Source organism: Pezoporus occidentalis, unplaced genomic scaffold (genome assembly GCF_034315485.1).
Source record: "Pezoporus occidentalis ecotype Australia unplaced genomic scaffold, CSIRO_AGI_Poc_V1 ctg117, whole genome shotgun sequence".
Classification (NCBI taxonomy): domain Eukaryota; kingdom Metazoa; phylum Chordata; class Aves; order Psittaciformes; family Psittacidae; genus Pezoporus; species Pezoporus occidentalis.
The window spans coordinates 5161256-5184623 of NW_026912961.1; the positions used below are offsets into that span (position 1 = coordinate 5161256).

General features: G+C 51.0%; 1 protein-coding gene across 1 annotated transcript; it reads right to left on the reverse strand.

The window, feature by feature from the left end:
- Nucleotides 1-278: 278 nt before the first annotated feature.
- KLF9 (KLF transcription factor 9) lies at nt 279-15191 on the reverse strand. The gene is made up of 2 exons (XM_062641553.1): nt 14304-15191; nt 279-1385 (listed from the first exon to the last, which is right to left on the reverse strand). Exons 1-2 carry the CDS (start codon nt 14770-14772, stop codon nt 1153-1155), a joined length of 702 nt encoding a protein of 233 aa, XP_062497537.1. The 5' UTR covers nt 14773-15191; the 3' UTR covers nt 279-1152.
- Nucleotides 15192-23368: the final 8177 nt, after the last annotated feature.

Genomic DNA, 23368 nt, shown 5'->3' on the forward strand with positions numbered 1-23368 from the left:
AAGATATACAGGAGCCCTCCAGAAGTGCTCCTTACAACAATTCCAGGAGTTTCCATTAGCAGAGTGCTTTTAGGGAAAGGTCTATTCTCTCCATAAACACACACAACTCCCATAGGACTCCATGGGAGTTAGGCAAGGGTATGAAGAGAGTAAATCTTTAAGGCAAGCGTAGGAAGAGAAAAAACCTTCAAAAAAAGCGCAGCAGTTTATAAAGATGGTAACTGCTGTCATACATCCAAACAAAACACAGCAGAATAAAGCACTGTTAGTGGCATGTCTATAGTACAGTACTGTATTTATTGACAAATTAGAAGTATAGGATCAAAGGAGAGACGTGCTTCTGCTCCCATACCCCTGCCACCCCTGCCACATATCTAGGCTGACTTGTCTTCTTCCAGATAAATGAATAGCAGAACTAAATACACACATGGTCAGAAAATGACTGAACTGTTGTGGGGGGGAGGGTTCTGCTTTAAGTATCTTCTTGATGTCTTTACTGGAAAAGTGCAGCTCATATTCAAAAGTATAGTTAATACAAAGAAAAATTAAAAAGACCCATTTACTTTAATGGGCCTTCTTGAGTATAAATTCATCTTATCATCTCAGATGCTATTAGTAACATATGTAACATTTTTTCTTAACAGTCTCTTAAAATGCAGGATCATTCTGAGACAGAAGTAAACCCACTTCTACAATGTGCTATGGAGCTTTTATCTGAGTTATTTATGTGACTCGGAAAGTGTTTTTACTCAACAAACTCTAAATACAAGCAGCATTACACTGTTCAACAAAACATGTTCATGACACAGCAATCACAAAGACTTTGGGGTCTCACTACTGCAGGGGCACAGGCCAGACCATCCAGTCAGACATATATACACCAGCATCAGCGTTTACGTTGAGGAGATGGGTCACCTCCTCCGCTGGCCATCCCTTCCCTCCTCTCACCCTGCAGTCCACTTGCTCCAGATCGCTGTTCCCAGCGCAGGGTGGGGAGATGGAGGACGGGGCGAGGGGCATGGAGTACTTTTTGAATGTCAGCAACATATGCTTTCAGATGGCACGGGCGACCGGCGCCGCAGCTGATGCTCATACTCTGATGCCACTGCCTGCGTCCTCCGCTCTGCTCCCATCCCCGGGCTGGCCCTGCCTTCACAAGGAGCTACTGGAGCTGGACTTTTTGGATCGCTTGATCATGCTGGGGTGGAACTCGGTGTGGCGGCGGGCGTGCTTTGTCAGGTGGTCGCTCCGCATGAACCGCTTCTCACAAAGGGGGCATCGAAACTGCTTCTCACCGGTGTGGGTTCGGTAGTGCCGGGTGAGCTCGTCTGAGCGAGAGAACTTCTTAAGGCAGTCAGGCCACGTGCAGGGGAACGGTCGCTCACCTGCAGGGAGGAAAGGATGACAAAGAGATTTAGGGGACAGCAGTAATGCAGGCCAGCACATACCAGCTTCACCGAGGAGCCAGAGAACACACTGAGGAGGGGAAAACAACACTTGTTTCTTGCCACGGTGGCAGCGTCTGTGGAGTTGCTGATAACTCGCTTCATCAGGTTTCAGTCTCACCTCCATCAGAAACCAAAAACCCCTCTAACAGCATGGAATTCGCATTCTGGTGCAGAACCTTACGTGACCCTGAAGACTGTCAAAACAACAGATGAGCTCTGCCTGAGCCTGTGCGTTTTTCATGTCAGGCTCCCTCTAACACTCCCATTCTGCTGAATAATTTGTACAGTTAGAAAGGAAGCCAAAAAAACCTCTCACCTGGAACAAGCCATTCCAGCATTGGGAGAACTGACTGGGGAGGGTCTGGGGAGAGCAGTGCAGTCTTCTGCCTGCAAACACATACAGCAGAGCTGCTGTGGCTGCAGGGAGAATTCCTATGTCCCCTACACTCCCTTCTCCCAGAAACCCAAGCTGCTCCACAGGGTATCAGTCTCTTAGATGGCTGATTTGAGGACAGGAAAACTACTTCATCATTCACAGCTTTATCAGCATAAATGTTTGCTACAATGGTGAAGTACCAAACCAAATGCCCCACACCACCCCTCTGCTTTCAAAAACAAGGGTCTAAGTATTGAATAGCACTCACTGTAATCTTCCTGGCACCCCACATCCTTGCAGTTCACCTCTGCGGGTTGCACAGCCTTTGCCTACTGCATAGACCCATTGCCTCCCAACCAGCAAGGCTGACCTTAGTCGACGGCACAGATGGAAATCAAAGATATTTTAAGTTCACACAAAAGCTTTCAGTCACAGACATCATGCACCACTGCAGTTTGATGACTTAATTCCCTTTCTTAAGAGTCTCCTGAAGGGAATATAAATGACAGCGAGTGACAGCTATTTTTAGCCAACCATGAAACATAAAAACTATCCCAGGAGTTTTTTTAGCTTGGAAGAGTTAGAAAGAAACACAGGGACTCCAATATTTCTTGGTACTCTGAAGTCTGGCACAACAGGCAAGCTTGCTTTACATTTACAGATCACAATAAAGAGAGTAATTTACAAGAAAGCATGCCTTGTAGTCCTCCCCAGACACAATAGCAGCCACAAAAGGCTAAAGGCTTGAACGAACAGCCCAAGTGCCAGGAGGACAATCAGCAGTAGAAAGTACTGCAGAGCTGTAGGGAGAAGGAAGGGGGCTGGGGAGAGTGACTGACAGCATTCAGGAGGATGACTGACAGCATCCAGCGAGGAGGATAAGAACAGACAAGGTAAGTTGAGGTGTAGCTACACCAGGGGTTTACACAGTGATGCAGCCATGTTCACAGTTCAGGCTCCCAGTGTACGGTGCCCCCTGACAGGCAGCTGCCCCATCCCAGACAGACCAGGGTGAAGCTGGGCAAGCAGAATCACATACCTTATGGATGCCCCTCGGGCATCCTGTCATACTGCTTCCCCTGAACCTCCTTCCCTCACTTGGCAGCGTTACTGGTCCCTGGTCAGGAGAGAAGGGTGCAGAGGGAGTAAAGGGAGCCAAGCCAGCCTGGTACCCAAGCCCAAAGGAGGCACAGCTGCCAGCCGTCCTGACCTGGGGCTATGTTTCGTATGAACAGGTTTCTTGACTCCCTGCTGTATGCTGCTGACATGGCTGGAAGCCTTTCCGGACACCCGCTGCTTGATGAAAGGAATTAATTAAAGCAGTACACAGGCTCACACGTGCGTGAAGGCCACAACCGCAGCCAGGCGGCCCAGCAGCAGAAGCAGGAGCTGTACAGAGCACTTCCATCACCATGCTTCCCTGGCTTTCCCAGCCCTGCCCAGGATCCAAGGCGAGTGTTTCACTTGTGCTGCTCTTTTGCTATCTATCTCACGGTTTCTGTCACAGCTCCTGGAAGCAGGCAGCAGTGGGAGGCGTGGAACAGCTTTCCAGCTCCCCCCGGGAATGTGGGAGAAGTGCTATACATCTTGCATGTGTGGAGCCATCTAGTACAGCTCTGTGTCAGGCACTTACACCCCAGAGCAGTGGGAGCAGAGCAGGCATCCTGCACCATCCCTAGAAGCCGTATTTCCAACCATCTACCTCAGGACAGCTCTTCAGCCTGTGAAAGTGCCTAACTGTGCTACAGGGAGACCTGGTGCCCAGGCTAGATAGCAAGGATCATAGCCTTTGGGGTGCAGCATCTACATTTTAGGTATGGCAGGAACTAACCTGGTGTCTATAGTGTTCCAACACTTGCCCCATGCAGCCCTTGCAAAACTGAGCCTCCAAACCCTGCTCCTGGAGCTGCAGGTGGAAAGACAAAACAGAGGCTGGTTACTAGAATCCCCTCTGAAACGTGAAACATGACCTCCACTGCTGCAACCCTGCACACCCATTTTGTGTTCCAGAGAGAAGCACTTTCAGGTTATGCAGAGTGAACACAAAGCCTTAGGGAAAGACAGGGCTCACTCAGGATCCCCTGTGTGCACCTGGCACCGCACTTCCCAGGGAATCGGCCTGAGCTTGGCGGGGGGAGCACAAGGAGGCCATGAAACGCTTCGCACAGTGGGGACAGGCTCTGCTGAGGTAGGAGAGCAGCAAACAGCAGAGACCCCCTGCCCAGGCGAGTGGCTGTGCTCCCTCACACACAAGAGCTTCCACTGGGACCCATGCTGAGCCCCCAGGTAGGGTCGTGGTGAACAGCTTCACCACCTCAGCAATACAAGCCCAGGGAGGCTGTCACGGCCACTCTGGAAGCGCACATATGAAAGTAGGCCAGGCATAATCCCCAGCATCAGGATGCATTAAAATCCAGACTTCTCAGAGCAGAGACACAAAGGGGAGGGAGGCTTTTCCAGGCCCACAGGGATTGCCTCTGAGCCTCAAGATCTGCTGCTCCCCTGGTCAGAAAGCTGTGACATCAGGCTGGAGGGATGGTGCTTCAGTGATGGACTTTGTAGGTGCAGAGCAGGAGTGGATCATTCATCCAGGAGGCTTTTAAGGCAAGGTAAAGGTGCCTGATGACAGGTGATGACTGTCCACTCAGCAAAGCTCATCGCTGCATTTGGCACACTATTTTTGTGTGAGATGTTCGAGGAAAAGTCCAGTGAGTAAACACATCTTGCAACTCACATGCAGCAGGGCAGACAATGGCCTGCAGAGATACAATACAAAGCTGTGACGCAATGCTGCCTCCATCTGGAGATACACGGATTTCTGTGTCATGTCTCAAACAAGAAATACCTGTTCCATATGTTTTTTATCCGTTTAGTTTTGGGAGTAGTAATGCTTGAGCTTGAAAAAAGCAGAATTAACCATCAAACCGGGGTGCTGTTACATACCATTTCCTGGTAGCAGTATGCTACTCACATTTTAAGATATGCCTTAGAAGGGATTCCCATCAAGAGATGAAGGAATGGCCAACGGTGTTATCACCATACCTTAGAATTATTTGTGACAGGATATTAACACAAGAGATACAAGATGTAAATTACTTTATAAAAAAAAAAAACAAAAACAAACAACAAACATATATCCAGGGCAGCTTACAGAAATAACAAGTGAAACAGAAACTGATTTACAGGTCATAGGAATAGGTATATCTGCAGAACTCCCATTCTCTGTCCTGTGTGTCCCAGGAATGTAGTAGGAGACATAGTTCATGCTGAGCACAAGCTGGTGGTGGCTCTTCACAGGTTGCCTCTGGAGTCTAAAGAACTACTCTCTGCACCCTTGGCTTGCTTTAAATGCCATATGGATATAAAGGCTACTGCAGATCCTTTCGGTCTTTGCTTTCTTGCTTCACCTGACTTGCTCCTTCTTCCCACCCTCCACTGGGTACTACTACTGATTAGTTTCTTCTTTCTCTTTGAGTTCAAACTCTGTATCCAAGTTACAGTGTATGACCTGAAGCAGGCCCACTGTATTTTATTCCTTTCTATTCTGGATAGATGATAAATTATTTAGGTTTTTTTGACCTATCCTGGGACATTACAGATTTTCCCACATTGTAGTCTTGTACAGGAAGGGTTTCTGAAAAAGAACACAGAATGGGCATTAGTTGACTCATTGACAGCGCAAGTAGTACTGGTATCCTGAGTAATCTTCTGCCTTCTCACGACAAAATGCTCCTTTATAAGTGGATGACTGAGGTCAGGAGCTGCAGTTCATGGTGGCTTTAACAAAGATGAATTAATTTGGACAAACAAGGGGCAGAGAAGTTTTTTTTTGGGAAGGGGGATGCCGTGTTTGAAAAAGCTGAAGACAAAGTTGCTGATCAGACACTTGGTCAATTCTCTTAGTATATGTAGTACATGCACTAGGACTGAGCACACTGAGCCTCTGTGGTGGAACAAAGTACTGATTTTATGTGAGTTACTAAAATTGCTTGAGCAATGGCTTTACAGAAGACATTCTGCCCACACCATGCTGCTGGTGTGGACTGAAGTCTGGTAAAGATGAATCGTTTGCTATGCTCACACTGTCTTCCTCAGTGACAGAAGTGAACACAGCCATGAGTCCAGAGCCTGGCATCAGTACTAGCTAGCACAGAATAGTTGTCAAATAATGCCAACAAGAAAACCAGATGGACTGTAGCTACAGCTGCATGAATGGATACCTAACAAGACACCTTGACTGACTTAGGTTATTAGAGATGAGATGATGGTAGGTACATGGTAGGACCATGTTGCCAGGTATTCATAGCAGCAACTCTTTCAAGTATCAGAACTGAAGAAGGGTTCAGAGTGCTCATGATGCAGTGTTTGGGATGCATGGTTCCTACTATCCACCAGGCTGCTGACTGGACACAGCTAGCCAGTACCTCCTGCTGCAGGAACGCCCTGCCTGCCCCAAGGCACAGACCCACCAACTGCAGCCAGAGGTGGCAGATGGAAAACAGGGAAAAGGGGAAGCACAAGAATATGGGAACCCAAACAGCGACGTCTCTTGCCACCAGGGGAGAGCAAAACTACTTGGCAAAACAGAACTGGCATAATCAGCTTTGCATGGTTCAAATGAGAGAATCTGATCCCCACCATCATCTTCCAAGATCCTCCTGTACCTCTGTGGCTGCTGGAGCTCAAAATTTCCAAAGGAATCCTGATACCCTATGCATATTCCTATTTTCTTTTCTTCCCCCCCCACCCCCCATGATCCCACTAAGCCACCACTCCTCTGTGTCACAGTGTCTCCCAAAATACATTCTGTAGGTGAATGTCAAGAACACAGTCCCGCTTATTGCAAGAGATATAAAAAAAACAAACACTCAGGCTATCTTCTCTGCTGTAGAACAGCTACTGTCTCAGGTCTCTTTCCTTTTTTTCTCCACCAATGTGCTGTTTGGCCCACACACCCTGAGTGAGCAATTTCCTGTGGGACACTGGATTATGACTGAGTGATATTCCGGTGAAGATGGATCTTGGGCATCCATGCATCCACTTCAGAGCGCAAGCCTTTTGAACAGCCTTTTTCTTCTGAGCTATTCCAAAATCAGGTCACTAAAGCATGTGGCAGCCACACGATTCACTGGTGCGAAACAGCACAGAGCGAGATCAGCAGTGAGGATGAGATACTGTATGCCTAAAACAAGGGTTTCTGTAACATCTAAACTGCGGCCACTCAGTCTGGCAATACATCAAACAGTCACTGCCTTCAAAATAGACAATGCATGGATGGGTTGCAGCAAGTGGTTTATTCTGCCAGCAGACAGGACTAAAAAACACAAGACTATTCAGGTGTTAAAACTGAGCAGTTTTATATTTTTTATATATTTTATATACCTCTCCTTCCAGCAAGTATTTAGACTGCCCTGACATCCTCAAAACCACCACTCAACAGCTGCTTGCACATGCAGGTGTTTTGAGTCTCTTTCAAAAGACCAGATGCAAACCCACCTGCTAGAAGCCACCGCTGCTGAGGCACTGGGAGCCCAAATCCCAGTGAGACTCAATTTTGCTGTTATCCCCATGTGACACAGCAAGGGAAATCCTTACAGCTTTTCTGCAAGATAACAGCCCTCCCTGGCTTACAAAAGCCTTTCTTGAGGGACTGTGCCTCCTCACATATATGTATATAGATACATTTATACATATATGTATAGAATCATAGACTAGTAGTTAGGGTTGGAAAGGACCTTAAGATCATCAAGTTCCAACCCCCCTGCCATGGGCAGGGACACCTCACACTAAACCACGACACCCAAGGCTCTGTCCAACCTGGCCTTGAACATCGCCAGGGACGGAGCATTCACAACTTCCTCAGGCAACCCATTCCAGTGCCTCACCACCCTTACAGTAAAGAACTTCTTCCCTATATCCAATCTAAACTTCCCCTGTTTAAGTTTGAACCCATTACCCCTTGTCCTATCACTACAGTTCCTAATGAAGAGTCCCTCCCCAGAATCCTTATAGGTCTTCTTCAGATACTGGAAGGCTGCTATGAGGTCTCCATGCAGCCTTCTCTTCTTCAGGCTGAGTAGCCCCAACTTTCTCAGCCTGTCTTCATACCGGAGGTGCTCCAGTCCCCTGATCATCCTTGTGGCCCTCCTCTGGACTTGTTCCAACAGTTCCACGTCCTTTTTATGTTGAGGACACCAGAACTGCACACAGTACTGCAGGTGAAGTCTCACGAGAGCAGAGTAGAGGCGCAGGATCACCTCCTTCGACCTACTGGTTACGCTCCGTTTGATGCACCCCAGGATACGGTTGGCTTTCTGGGCTGCGAGCACACACTGAAGCCCGCTCGTGTTCAGTTCCTCATCGACCAACACCCCCAGGTCCTTCTCCGCAGGTCAGCTCTGAATCTCTTCTCTGCCCAACCTGTAGCTGTGCCTGGGATTGCTTTGACCCAGGTGCAGGACCTTGCACTTGGCATGGTTAAAATTTCATGTGGCTGGCATGAGCCCACCTCACAAGTGTGTCAAGATCCCTCTGGATGGCATCCCTTCCCTACAACGTATCAACCAAACCACACAGCTTGGTGTCATCGGCAAACTTGCTGAGGGCAAGTATATAGATAGATCTCAGTTAGGGAAGCTACATGGGAGAGACCTCTCCAAACCTCACCAGAGAGTCATCTCTACATTTTCATAGCTGAGGAGTGCCTTCTTGGTGTATGGGAGAAGTTCTTACCTCTTCTTTCCCACCTTACCTCCATTTGAACTTCCTCTGTTTTGCAGTAGTGTTTAAATATTAACCGAAGAATGAAGACCAACTCCTAGCCTTGTGCTGAGGGCACCTACCTGGGATTGAGAAGCACTGGCTTTCAGGTCCTGCTCTGTCTGAATGCTTAAATGCTTGCTAAATGGAAACAGCTTTGACAGGGGAAGGAGGAATGCAGTTTTAGACATGCTCACAAGGATCATATAATTTCTGTTATTTCACCATGAATTTGTTAGCTAGTGTTTCAACAGACTCTTACCTCAAGTTCAAGGTATTTGTAGAGTGCTCTCAGGATATTCACAGTCATTATGACTTGAATGCAGACAATGAATTATGCTACCACAAAACAGCATCTGAAGTGTGCTTTACCATAACTACCCAAGATTGGCCATTTAGTCTTCACTTAGCCCTTCCTTGCTCTTTCACTGCAGGTCTGGGAGTTGTGTAAGGCTATGAGCAGCAGCCTGGTGCACAACAGCCAGTGAAGGGCAAGGACTGTTCCTGCAGGGATCCTAACACCTGGTTTGCAAGATACACATGCTAACAAGAGTGGGTGACACCCACCACACAGTCTTCAGTATCACAGCACAACAGCGTGCAGGAACTCAGTAAAGCTGCATTTTCAAGACATCTGTCTAGAAACAGGAGTCACACTCTTATAAGTGATGCCTATTCACTGCTTCCATTCTACACGTGCACTTCTTTACACTGACTCAATTAATATACAGACCTTTCTAGAGTGCTTTCTCACTGTGACACATACACCTGCTTAAAGCTTTTATTTTTTAGCAGGAAAAATATCCCCAAGCACACACAAAAAAAGAAAAATAAAAATCCATGCCCCCAACCTCCCCCACCTCCCAAACCAAACAAAAGCCATCTGGGAGTCAGGCAACACTGAACTTAATTTTGAGGAGTTTTGCCTACCTTACTCAGCTGGCAGGGTTTCCAGTCAATATGATTGTGTTTCTCCAAGACCTGGAAACATGCCGATTAGAACTCCAGCAATCTGCACATTTGCGTTAACCCTCAAGAATGGGAGTTTCAGATGGAGGTTTGAATTGAGCAAAAAATGTCTTGCTGACTCCACTTTCTGCTCTTCAGTCTTATTCTAAAGGATCTGGCAAAGTGACATTGCATAAGATGGATAAGAGGGGCTTAAAATACTAAATTTCAGATTACGCTCCCACAAAATACCCAAAAAAAGCTTCTAGCAAGCAGAGGATTGTCAACACAGTAGCATCTGTACAGTCTGCCCAGTTAGTGATAGTCCAGAACGCAAATAACAAAGGAGCACAGTGAAAACTGAACTGATACAGGGGCTGGGTGGAAGCCATGGTATCTAGACTGCAGTGTTAACTTTTCCTTTGTATCAGAAATGCTCCTCATCTTCACTGTGCAGGCTGCTGACCTTTGGGTCCACACCTCTGCCTACTGACCTGCTATCAAACATCACTGAGAGCCAGATGCTCAGGAGCGCTCAAGGGCGCATCAGCTGCCCAATGTAAAAAAGCTCTTGGTATTGTTTGGTCCTGATCTACATGATGATGTAATTGGCTGAAGAGTGTAAACTTTTCACATACTTTGTTTTTCTGTGCCTAACCTTGTACTTAAGGGTATCTGACGCAGATGTGAACTTCCCATCAATCTGCTGCACCACATACTGAGAAGCATCTGGGACTTGCCTCCCCAGGCAAGTGAACTCCTACAGATCCTGTATGAGGCGGCATCTGATAAACTAGCTTTATGGCAACTTCTCTGTCCCTCTCTCTTGACCAGAGAGCAGGATCTGCTCTCAGCAGCTGTGTGCCTTTTAACTGGCTTGTATTCATGCTATTATAGCAACCGTACATTCCTTAAAGTTCGCTTCTCTTGCCAGTTTCTCTCCCTCTCCTGCCCTTTGCTCCACACTCCTTGTCCAAGGCCTTCCAACTGAGATTGCTTGTTTACTCTCATACGCCTTTATTTTCCCTGGAAACCCTCTGGCCTGCCCATCACTCCCTGTTAAGCTCTCCTCCCTCCCCATCTTTGAGGCTAATAGTAACCCTACACATTACTGGCCATAATGAAACCTCTAAAACTACCTATTTAGAAAAGTCTGTGCATCTCCAAGGTAACTGCCTGCAAATCTGCTGCCGCTTGTCGTTTTCTTGGTCAGCCAAGTCCCTTGCTTGCTCCTGATAACTGCACAGCTTCCAGGACTTGGGTTTTGTGCAGGTCTTGCCAATGTGTCTGGGCCATTTTCTATGCTCTGAAGGGAAAGTCTGCAAGACTTGGTCACACCACCTCAGTGCTGAAGGCTCCCAAGCAGACAAACTGCTCACAATCCCTCCTGCCATCACCAAACTTCAGCAGAGTTCACGTGTCCTGTACTCCCACAACATTATGCCATAAGGGACCAAGAAACCTAAGGCATGGTCACACTGTGGAGCTATCCCTCTACCTGCCTTCCTGACAAAGGTCTTTTGGCTTGCAAGCCACCCTTTCTCTCCTACACCAAGTGCCACGTGCCTCAGAGATGCTACCAGCCTACACAGAACAACCTTACCTGTAATGTTCTTCCTGCTCAAGACACCAGAACTTAAATAATAAATCCCATCTCACTTTTGGATGGTACTGAAGGGACAGGGGAGGCAATAGCTCAGTTTCAGGGATACACTTGTCCTTGTATCCTCAGGCCTTTGTGAATTAATGTATTTTGAATGTAAGTACACATACATGACAGAATGAAGAAGTGTCTGATCGTACCGCAGAAACACCAGGGGCCTGGCAAGAAATGAAAGGAGCATCCCCCCGGGAAGGGGAAGAGCTCACACTTCTTGGATTCCCCCTACAAATCCTGCTCTACTAAGTCAGGCTGAGCTCAGCAGGATTGTGCAAACAGTCCCCCTGCTTGTGCCATCAAGTGAGATGTGCAGTGCCACCCGCTGACCTTGTTCTGTTAAGATCAATGCAGAGACAATTTCTGATGGATTGCTAATTCTGGTCTTCTGGAAATTGAACTAGAGTCATCATCAAAGGCCTGAACTTCAGGCAAACATTTACACAGACATTTTTAGTCTTTGAAGGAAGGAATGCCTTTGAACCAACAAGTTTATAGAATCATTATAAGACAAAGACCTCTAACCCCTCAGCACCAAGTCTTTGGTCCTCTACTCTTCTACCTTTATTTGGTACTTCATTTCTTGCCTTTGCCTTAGCTTGCCAAAGATGGCCTGCTGAGTTTTTAGATTCCCACAACACAGGGCAGTATCTAGAGCTTTCCAACATGCCACTTAGTATCCTTGAGTTCAGAGAACTGTGGCTATAAGTAAGCTTACAGGTGTGAAAGCAAATCCTAAAGACATTTTCCAAGACACAGAGACTGGAATTAAATATTAAAAATTTAAGACCTGGAAGATTGTACTGGTGGCTCTGTACCTATTTCCATTAAAGGCTGCACAGCAGCAAAAAACTTGCTTAGTGGCTGGATGAAAAATAGCAGGTAGGTGAATTCAATTCAAGAGGCTCAGATATACAGAAGAGAAATTGTTGGGGGAAAAAAAAAAAAAAAAGGAAAAAAAGGAAAGAAAGGAGGGAGCATTAATGCTCTGCAGTGCACAGTTATGAATAACTCCAGAGGTCCCATTGAATCTTACCGTTGCTAAGGAATTGTTCTGCCATCTATAAAAATAATTAGCAGTATCGTTTAGCATTTCAGTTAGCTACAATTAACTGCTCACATTAGGAAGCTCTGAAGGTTCATTACTGGTGGTATCTGTAGCAATTTGAGTCACACAGAACCACCGTGGTGGTATACCAGCGCATGTGAATCAAGTATCTAATACTTGGAGCTAAGGCAGCACACACTATACCTCACACTGCTTCAGGAGATACTTATTATAATGCTACTGCTTACAGTAAGCAGTGTGGGTTGTACAGTACATTAATTTACATGTCATCACCCAGAACACTAACCCAGTCATGTCTATTTTGGTTCCCATGTTGGGGTGGATATCTGAACACCGGGTAGTAAGTGCCGGGTAGTAAGTGCAAGTGAAGCTAACAAATTTTTTTTGTCACTTATGAGCCAATATTTTGCTGGGCATCAGCTACATTCAGCCTCCAAAAGAGCATCAGAACCGTGGTCTCTGAGCCAGTAACACACAATCCTTGGCACTGGTCCTGAGGTCAGTACACGGTCACCACTCACCATCCTCTTTCCCGGCTCATGGAGACAGCCTGAACTCCGCAGAGCTCACTGCTGAGCCACATCCAGTAATCCTCCTCCTCCTCCCCCTGATCTCCGGAGCTAAGCATCGGCAGATCTGCCAGCAGGGCTTAGGTAGGCAACCAGCACCGTGTCTCCACTGCAGCGCACATACACCTGGGCACACAAACAAGGCAGAGCAACCGAAGCATAGCTGGAGTTCAGATGCGACCGTGCCCTACCCAGGCTGTGTGAAATACTACAGCAGTGCCTCGCAGCATGTTCCTCGGGGGATAAACTGGTCGTGTACTTCACCATTTACCATTACTGCCAAGCAGACAAAATACAGAAAAGAACCTCCCACTAAAGGACAGATGTGAGGCACATGAAATAAGAGCCGGCAGCATTTGTCTCCTTTGATCCGCTCCTTTCCATACTCACACACAACCCTCTAATTTAGTGCAATTTTTAAGCAGCTTCGTGTACCACACTCTGTCCCCGTCCCTCCCTCCTTGCAATTCGGACATGTAACGGGGTTTATTCAGCCGCTCTCACTAAAGGGATTTAAAAAATCCTCAACAAACCAAAACAAACACACACACCCCACACCCCCCCCCCGACACAAGACCCTCACAATAAACGGAGGAACGGTGGGCCGCTGTCCCCTCGGCGCTGCGCAGAGCATGGGCACAGCGAACTGTGGCGGCAGAGGTGTTTCACCGGCAGGTTCCGACACCGCCACACCCTCTCGCCCCTCTGACCGGGCAATGAAGCCCCCGCGGGACGGAACACGCCACGGCCAGGTCGCGATAACCGGCACCGCGACGAGCCGCCGGGCGGAGCAGCCGCCGGTCCCCCCAGGGGGCCCAAACACTGGAGTGGCTCCCGGCTGTGGCCAGCTCCGGTTTGAGGCGATGTGCGGCTCGAGTGCCCTCGGCCCGCTGGAGGGGGCGTGCCCGCGGCCGCCGGAGCCGCTGCTCGGCAGCCCGCAGCCCGCTCGGCGAACGCGGCTCCGGACGGCAAGGGCAGCAGATGGGGCAGGCCGCCCAGCCCGAGGCGGCTTTAAGGAACGCCTTCGGGCCAGGTTCTGCCTGTTTTCGCAGCCCAGGAGACGTTCCCCGCCGCCGCCCCCCGAACCGCCTCGGGTTCACTCCGGCGGCTGCCGCCCGCCCCGCGCTGCCCGGGGTACACGTACGGGCTCCGGGCAGCGGCCGGCAGGCGGGGTGCAGCGGGAGGTGCTGCCGCAGCCCCACCCGGGGCGGCCGCCCGCTCCCGGGGGAGCCGGTCCGGCCCCGCGGCGGAAAAGGAGACAGGAAGGGAGAAGAGGGGAAAAACGGGGCCGTGGTGGAAGGGGGAAAAGAGAAAAGGAGACAAAAAGGAAAAAAAAAACCCGGCCGAAAACGGGGGCAGGGCGCAGGTGAGCCGAGCGCGCCGCCGGCAGGGTTCACGCGAGGACAAGCGCTCGTTCTCTGCTCGCTCCCCCTCCCCTCGCCCGCTCCCTCTCCCTCCCCTCGCCGCCGCCGCTGACCTGTGTGCACGCGGTAGTGCGCCTTGAGATGGGAGGACTTGCCGTAGACCTTGCCGCAGCCACTGTAGGGGCACTTGTGTCGCTTCTCGGCCGCCAGCTTCCCCTTGGGGGCGGCCCCGGCGGCGCGCAGGCGGGGGGACGGCCCCGGCGGCGGGCTGCGGGGAGGGCTGGAGCCCGGCTCCGTGGCCGCGTCGCTGTCGGAGCCAGCGTCCTCGTCGGGGCTCTCCACGCTGTCGCTGCAGACGGAGGGGGCGGGCAGCGGCCGGTACTTGTTCAGTTCCAGCAGGCTCTTGGCGATGGCTAGCAGGGCGCAATAGTCCTTCCAAGCATCGCGGGGGTCGCGCAGCTCCCGGGCCGCCTCCGCCTCGCCCGGCACCTTCAGCCGCGCTGCCTCGGGCACGGCCGAGCGGTTAGAGATCGAAACCAGGCACTGCGCCGCCACGAAGTCCACGTAGGCGACGGCCGACATGGTGCGGCCGCGCCCCGACGACCGGGGTGGGTGTGTGTGTGAGGGGTGTGTGTGTGTGTGTGGGGGGGGGGGGGGGGTGTAGCTTCGGGCTCTCCTCAGTGCGCGCCCGTCGGACCGGCAGCGCCAGCCATGGCTCGCCTGCGGCGCGAGGTCTTTGCAGCGCAAGGGAGAACGGGGCTGATAAATAGCGGGACGCCAGGCAGGGGTCTCAGCGCCCAGCCCCAGCGACGGCGCGCAGCCGGCAGGGAGGAGCGGCCGGCCCGGGTCCGGAGCGGCGGCCGGGGTAGAGGAGAACGCCCGCCGCGCCGCCGACCGCCCCGCGCCCCGCGCGCTCCTGCTCGGGGACGGCCGCGCCGAGTCCCATCACGTCAGGTTGGGAGCCCCCTCCCGCCCCGTGCCGTCCCGCCCCCCCGATTGGTCAGCGGGCAGGGCCGGCCGGCTCTGTTTACCTTCTCCCCGCACCACTCGCGGCTCCCCTTTTCTAGCAGGGGGTGTGTCCGCCGGGCGACAGCCCCGCCAATCATTGCGCTCCCTCCTCAGGCCGCGTGCTACTCTGGGCGCCCCGCCGCGCCCGCTTAAAAGGGCCACGTCTCGGGCCCGCCGGGCGGCGGTGGCAAGCGAAAGGACGAAAGCGCCGCGGCTCCCTCCCGCCCCGCCGGCCAAGGCCGCTGCCCAGCCGAGCCGGCGGCGGCGCCCGGCCGCGGTCGGCTCAGGGTTTGCGGGGTGAGGCCCGGCGAGGCCAGGCAGCCCGGCGCCGAGCGGGTTAAGTGTCTCCCTGGAAGCCCTACGGTCCCAGCAACGGGCCCGCCAATGGGAAGTGAGCCGGCTGATGTCACTGGCGAGGCCCCCGCCAATCAGCGCCACGCTCCGAGCAGTGCGCAGCACTTGTAAACCCGGCGGGCGCCCGCGCACCGCCCGACCCCGCCCACCTGGCCCAGGCAAGGCGCCGCCGAGCGGGGCTGCGGTGACCGGGGCTCCTAGTGGAACCAGCGCCGCGCCCCGCGGAAACCAGCTGTCGTTCCGGCCAAGCGACGGGGCTCCCCGGCTCTGTGCGGGGAGCCGGATCCCGGCGCGATGCCGTCACGCATATCACAAGCTCACCCGCGAGACGCGGTTCCCTTAGATGCAGCGGTGGCACGGGGAGAGGTCCCTGGGGTGCCGCTGCTCATGGCCGGGCGCGCATGTCTCCCGTCCGGAGCTTACCCCGGGACAACCACCAGGGAGGGAAGTCCCAGGGCCCGGCAGAGCGGCCGTGCCCGAGCAAACACGGCTGCAGAAGGGCGGCTCCCGCCCGGCATCAGCTCCAGTGGTCGCGGACCACTTGCCATCCCTACCCAGCAGTCTGCCCCGTTCCAGCCGGAGCGCAGGGCTCGGGGCGCGACGGCGGAGAAACGCCACCTTGGGAGAGCGCTGCTTAAAACCCGGGAGAGACCTGTCCGGCATCACACGGGAACCAGCAGCAGCCCGTGTGAAGTGTGTCCACCTGCGCGGTCTGTCAGGAGCGAGCGTAGCGAGGAAGGACCCTGCCTCCGAGACGCTGCACATAGGCCACTGCGCCCCGTCGGCCGGGGTAAAGCCGGCGTACCTCTGCAGGCGTTCTACAGCTGCCGGACCGCGGGGTTCTACCCTTCTGCTGCAAGCTGCGGCCCGACGACACCGGGCCACAGCAGCCCAGGGTCCCAAACTGAGCCCCACTGTCCTCAGCTGCAGCCCAGCCCTCCTCGCAGAAGCACAGAGGCCAAGAGGGCATAGCGCTCAGTGGATTGCTATTAATGTCATTAACCGAGCATGGAAATGATGAGGAAGCAGCTGCAGAAATGAGGCAGCGTTGCTTGCTTCCTGCAGGAAATAAAAACGAGTAGATGTCAGCCATTTTGTACGCCAGCACACTAAACCTCTTAAGTGCTACCTCAGGCAATAATAATAATCCTTTGTTGTGGATAATTGGCATAAGGCTGAAATCACGTTGCTATCATTGCTGGGAAAAAAAAAAAAACCAAAACAAAACAAACAAACCACAAACAAAACAAAAGAACTAGTGGCTACCTCTGCATCTGGATGATCTGTAGGGTGATGAAGATCAAATAGAAAACATGAATAGAGCAATTTATGTAACAGGGCAGTCATCAAGGGATGAGGTCGATTTTATCCCATTTTTGGAGCCTTTTTCCCACCTGATCCCGCATGGGTTGGCCTCTAGTGCTTACAAGGTACCAGGCAGAGTCCATGATCTCTGCTTCTGATGGGAAGGAGGAACACAGCTGGTTGTTGTTCCTCTACCGCTACCACTGTTGATACATATGTCCTTCTGTGTTTAGTACAGGTGACTAAAACCTTCTCTTTCCTTTAGAGGGGCAACAGGCTTTTTCATGGAAAGCTGCCCCCCGGCTTCATTACTCTGGATATCCAGAATGTAGGTTTGAATTGCCCATCTGCCAGCTTTCTTTCACAGCACTTTCAGAACTTCTATGGGTGACTGACGTCATCCAAAAGTTCCCGCTAAGAGACGTTGTCGTCCACCTTTCAGTGGCACAAGAGTCACTTCCCAAGAGATGACTCACCTAAACTGAGTCTGAGCATCAGTCACGTTAACAAATCCTCAGTTACGTACCTCTTATGTTAATTTTGACAGTTCAGAGAGAGAAGTGTGAATAACCAACAGACAAAATGCCAAACTGTTTTTGTTTGCTGGCTTGTTTTGTTTTAAGCTAACTCTTGGCATCTAGTTAAAATACTTTTAGTGTGCTTTCAAGGATACATTACCTATTAAAGACAAAAATAATGCCTTTCATTTTGATGTAGAAGCTCCAAGACTCCGAGCTAATTAGGTTTAAACAACACTTACGAAGTCATGCCAATGGAATTTTAGACTTAAGTTTCTGCTTTGACTTTTTCCATTCATCAGGGCCCTAGAATCTACATGTGATGTAAGCTTCATATGATTTGACAAGGTGCTGAGTTCTGATGGATGGTTAGAAATTGATGAAATTATACACTGAGTTGAATGGCCTGTTTGCTGGCCTGCGTTCTTAAAGCCTGTGACTGTGCTGAACATTTGTTAAGTGATTGATATTCCGGCAGCATTACAGAATGGTAATTCAGTGGTCATATAAACATGAACACGCTGTAAAGTATTTTACATGTCTGTGGTTCATACCAATGTGTTGCCCAGATTGCCTCCATATATTATCAGGGCAGTACGACAACCTCTTCCATCGGACATTGCAAAGCCTGGTGTGGTAGGAAGGAAGTGTTTTAAACTCTTGAAGAAATGTGTCTTGGTCTCTGAACACACAGAGCGGACAGCAAGTTGCTTTATAAGACATCTGAAGTAACAGAAGCCTTCAAATTCGACTTTTGTAGATCAGAGAGGAAAAACAAGAGTCAGCACAGCTGATTACTTTATGAAGGCTTCCAAGACAGAGTGAATATGCTGAAACTAGTGTTGACACTAGCAAACTGGTCTTCCATTTTAAGAGCAGCTACACAATAGAAGGCCACTGACAGAAGATGCCTCTAGCCTTAAAATCCAAGAGTATGAGGATTGGCGGTCTCAAACTCAACTTTCTTTAAAAACAAGCATTGTGGATATGGAGAGTGTGTTCATTTCCTGTTTACGACTCAGAATTAGTGTTTCTCTGTTCTTACCTTTAACTCCTTCTGCCCTATTTCCATCCATACTCTGCACGCTGGTAGTGATTGTAAGTCTCTGTCGGGAGTGCTTTGTAGTATCCCCTGAATTGCAGCTGGTGTCCTTAATGTCCTGTGACCAGCCCTGCTGATCCTGAGCCTCAGAATGAAGGACGGCTCCTGCCTCCTGGGGCTTACCTCTGCAGGTGGTGGGTACCCAAGGGATGTCTGTGCCTCAATGAAATTACAGCCCATGGGGGCATCAGAGATCTGGGTGTAAACCCGCTTTGGGTGCTTGCAGCGGTGTAGCCATGGCAGCATTGAGCTCAGCGTGGGCTAGCTGCTTGAGCACGCACCCAAGATCCCAGATGGATTTTACAGCCTGCATCAGACACCATCCTTCAGCATGAGCATGGGTGTGTGAGTCTCAAGTTCAAAAGTAGAAAGCCAGCCTAAAGTTAATTTGGGAACATCTACCTTCAACTGCAGCAAAGACACCCAATGGAAAATCAACTGGTGGCAGCAGGCACATAGCTTACATGGGGAGGAGGGTGGACTGGGTAGGGATCAGCCTCAGTTTACAGCTAGGTTTGAAGGATGTAATTCAATGTTCAGTGGTTGATTCCATGGTTCACACTGTTCATAAACTCTTTCAAACCCACTATGCCAGCCCCTGCTTTCTCGAGATTTGGACCATCATACCCCGTGAAAATAGCTTTCTGTCATTTCTGTCACGGAACGCTAGGTCAAAGCTCATCAGGTAAGTTTGTTGACTGGCCTTCGACACTTTCTGGTTAACACTGATTGGACAGCAAGAGTTCATGGTGGCTCTGCCCTTACACCTGAAAGCTGTCGTGGAGAAGGAGTGCCATGATACATGTGGTAAGTGATCATCGTCAGGCAACTCGCTCCCTGGACAAGGCGTTGTTATGTTTCATTACAGAAAAAGAAAAATAAGGATAGGGATGGAAACGCAACGAGCTTCCAGGGAGGCATGAGGTCTTGAAGGATGGAGGTGGATCTCAATGCAGGCAGGGGGTTGCTTGGAGAAGGAGGCCCTAGACCTCGCAGAGGAGCCACCTCCGTGAGGAGGCTCCGCCGGGCAGCGCTGCCAGCCGTTCCCGAGCTGCCCGCAGCCCCGCTCCGCACTGTGGGCTGCAGGCGTACGTGCGGCTTCCATAGGAGTGGGTCCCACTTCCTTGTTGGCATCGCCGCTTTAATTGACTGGAGCAGGCAGGGGGAAGCAAGCAGCCGGGTTCATCTGAGGACACAGCCCCAGTTCTCAGAAATCCCCGCGCTGCGGGAACATCGAGCTCCCGTTACCGCAGTTGAACAAACTGCCCTAGATCGGGGGTGCCGGGACCGCCCCCCCCCCCGCCCGCGACCGGCACACGTGAGCCGCATGGAAACAGCCCCCGCCCCCCCCCCCCCCCCTCCGTGGGCCCCCGCACCCGCTGCCGCGGTGACACCGCGCCCCGGGCTTTGCGGCTCTTTTCCTTCCTACCCGCGATGTAGCGCAGATAGGGGTTTACTTCATAGTGGCTTTCTTCTCCTGATTTAATTATCGTTTTGTTTTTTCCACCGCGGGAGGCCCCTGCAAGCCCACGGCGTCATCCTTCTCAGCCCTCACCGCCACCACTGCCACCCTACAATATATACACTTATATGTGATGTTGTTTCATACATTATGTATGTATAAAAGAAAAATATGTAATCTATATATTAAAATTGTATTTCATGATATTATATTACATTTAAATATAGAAATGTAGACACTTATCTTTCTATATTTTTACATATTATGTATAATACATACACATTGTACATGCGTATTATATAATATATATAAACACGCATGTATATTACATATTCCTACATCACAGATAAAATATTTAAGTCATAAATATATAAAATACATGTTTGGTTTTTTTTTTTTTTGTTCTTTTGTTTGCTTTTATGGAGAGGGTGGCAGAGCGTAGCCTCAGACCGTAACCGGGGCGGGCAGTCGGGGAGCCGGCGGCCCCACAGTTGCGCAACTATTATTTGGGTGTGGGGGGGTGCATTTAATTTCGGGGAGGGGTGTTGAGTATTACAACTACCCCTCCAGGTTATTAATAGCTCCGCGGCCGCGCCTGTGCGTGTGCGGCGGAGATGCCCCAGTCCCAGCATCCTCCCTACCTCCACCCCCGTCTCCCCCCACTCCACCAGCCAGAGCCCATCCTCCTCCTCCTCCTCCCCGGGAAGGGGGACGTCCGTCCCCGGCCCTGGCTCCGCCTCGCTTCACCTCAGATGCCCTCCGCCGCCTCCATCTTACCGCCCGCCCGCCAGCTCCCCCGGTGGCGCAGCCGGGGTGTGCGCCTCCGCTAACATGTCCGCCGCCCCTCGCTCATGCCCACCTGACGGCCCAGGGCATGCTCGGCTATGCAAGGGGGAAGGCAGCAGAAGCCTTCCCCTTGGAGAGCCGAGGATCCCCGGGGCGGGCGAGCAATGGTCAGCGCTGCCCTGTCTCCCCCTGCCCCCCCCCCCACACTGCCCCCTCGGCTCTCAGGATCCCCCTTTTCCCCTCTCCCTACACCTTGGAAAGCTCCATCCCCCACCCCGGGCTGGTGGTTTCCTTTGCTAGATGCTACGGATTTATTTTGGGAAAAGGTAGCATTTCTCTGTAGAGGCACCTGAATGGGTTTGTGGGTTTCATTTGCTCGAGCTGTGTTAACCCGGCGGTGAAGGACTAAGATGATGTCACCTCAACCAATCAGCAGAACTAAGGCCGGGTCACATCAGCCTCTCACCAAAACTGAGACCACTCCATGTTAACCCCTCACCAAAACTGAGACCATACCCCATCAACCCGTCCCCAGACAGAGATGATACCAATAGGTGAGTATTGCTCCAGGAACACAACAGTGGTCCTCTCTACCACAGTGCCAAGACCCCTCTCATTTTCACCCTGGCTCCTGGTCTCAGCATGCACACAGTTCCAGAAAGTGTTAATTTCCTGCACAGCTAATATAGCAGGTTATTCTCCTTCTGCTTCACCGTTCAAGATTTTCTGCATGACAACAGCTCCTGACAAGGAGGTTTTAGGGAGGGTGAGAGGCAGAGAAACAACCTGGTGAATGCTTGAGAAAATCAAAGTTGTTTTTTAAATGTTTTCCAATGCAGCATTTGTTTTCCAATTATGTGCAGAAAAATATCTCATTTCCCTCCCCTATACTGCTGTGTTTCATCAGAAACAAAGGAGGTGTGGGTGGGTGAGGTGGGTGGGTGTTGCCTGGCTCTACATTAGACTTTCCTAGCATTTGAGCTGAAATCGAAGACATCTGTATTTTTCTCCCTGGACAGTTCTCCCTGGGAAGCGAGGATCTTTTGCTGTCTCCCACCATTGCATTGCTACTGCTGCAAATCCTCCAGCAGTGGGAGTCCTGAAGCATTTGCATAGGCTGGCTTTGGAGCTGTCTCAAATATAATGCTGAGCAGCCATGCTGGATGTTGTAACTGTAAGAGTAATGGCAAATAAATTTACAATAATGTTGTTATTGCCACTGCTATTGGCATTACACAGTTCAGTTGTGAGGGTTTTCCTTAGGAAGTTTAACCCTTTGTCAGCAGGAAACATTTCCAGACAAAATAAGTATCTGTAAAGCAGCTTTGCAGTAAAAGGTTGGGTGGGGGTCTGGGTGGACACCAAGCTGAACACAACCAGCAATATGCCAATACAGAAACAAAGGCAAATGGCGTCTTGGGCTGCATGAGGAGTGTGGCCAGCAGGCTGAGGGAGCTGATCCTTCCCCTGCCCTCAGCATTGGCGAGGCCACACCAGGAGTGCTGGGACCAGCACTGGGCTCCCCAGCACAAGAAAGACACGGATATACTGGAGAGAGCTTAGGAAAGGGCCACAGAGATGGTGAAGAGACCGGTGCACCTCTCCTGTGAGGAAAGGCTGAAAGAGCTGGGACTGTTCAGCCCGGAGAGGACAAAGCTCAGGGGGGATCAGATTCATGTGTACAAATACATGAAGGGAGGGTACCAAGAGGATGGAGCCAGGCTCTTTCCAGTGGTGCCCAGGATGTTGTGGTTTAAGCCCAGCTGCTAACTCAGAACCACGCAGCCGCTCACTCACTTCCCTCTTTCTTGGCAAAAGCACCCCTTTGTGACTGGTCCAGAGGCTCCATGAATCCTCGGCATAGACTACCTCAGGAGAGGGTACTTCAAAGACCCAAAAGAGTACCGATGGGCTTGTGGTATTGCTGCTTTGGAGACTGAGGAAATTGAGCAGCTGTCCACCTTGCCTGGTCTCTCAGAGGATCCTTTTGTTGTGGGGTTGCTGAAGGTCGAAGAACAACAAGTGCTAATTGCTACCACAACAGTGCACCGGCGGCAATATCGCACCAACGGAGACTCCCTGATTCCCATCCATCAGCTGATCCGTAGACTGGAGAGTCAAGGAGTGATCCAGCAGGACCCACTCACCCTTTAACAGCCCTATGTGGCCAGTGCCAAAGTCTAACAGAGAGTGGAGACTAGCAGTAGACTATTGCGGCCTGAACAAAGTCACACCACCATTGAGTGCTCCGTACCGGACATGCTAGAACTTCAGTATGAACTGGAGCCAAAGGCAGCCAAGTGGTATGCCACGATTGATATTGCCAATGCATTTTTCTCAATTCCATTGGCAGCAGAGTGCAGGCCACAGTTTGCTTTTACTTGGAGGGGTGTCCTGTTCACTTGGAACCGACTGCCCCAGGGGTGGAAACACAGCCCTACCATCTGCCATGGACTGATCCAGACTGCACTGGAACAGGGGCAAGCTCCAGAACACCTGCAATACATTCATGACATTATCGTGTGGGGCGATACAGTGGAAGAAGCCTTTGAGAAAAGGAGGAAAATAATCCAAATCCTGCTGAAAGCCGGTTTTACCATAAAACAGAGCAAAGTCAAGGGACCTGCACAGGAGATTCAGGTT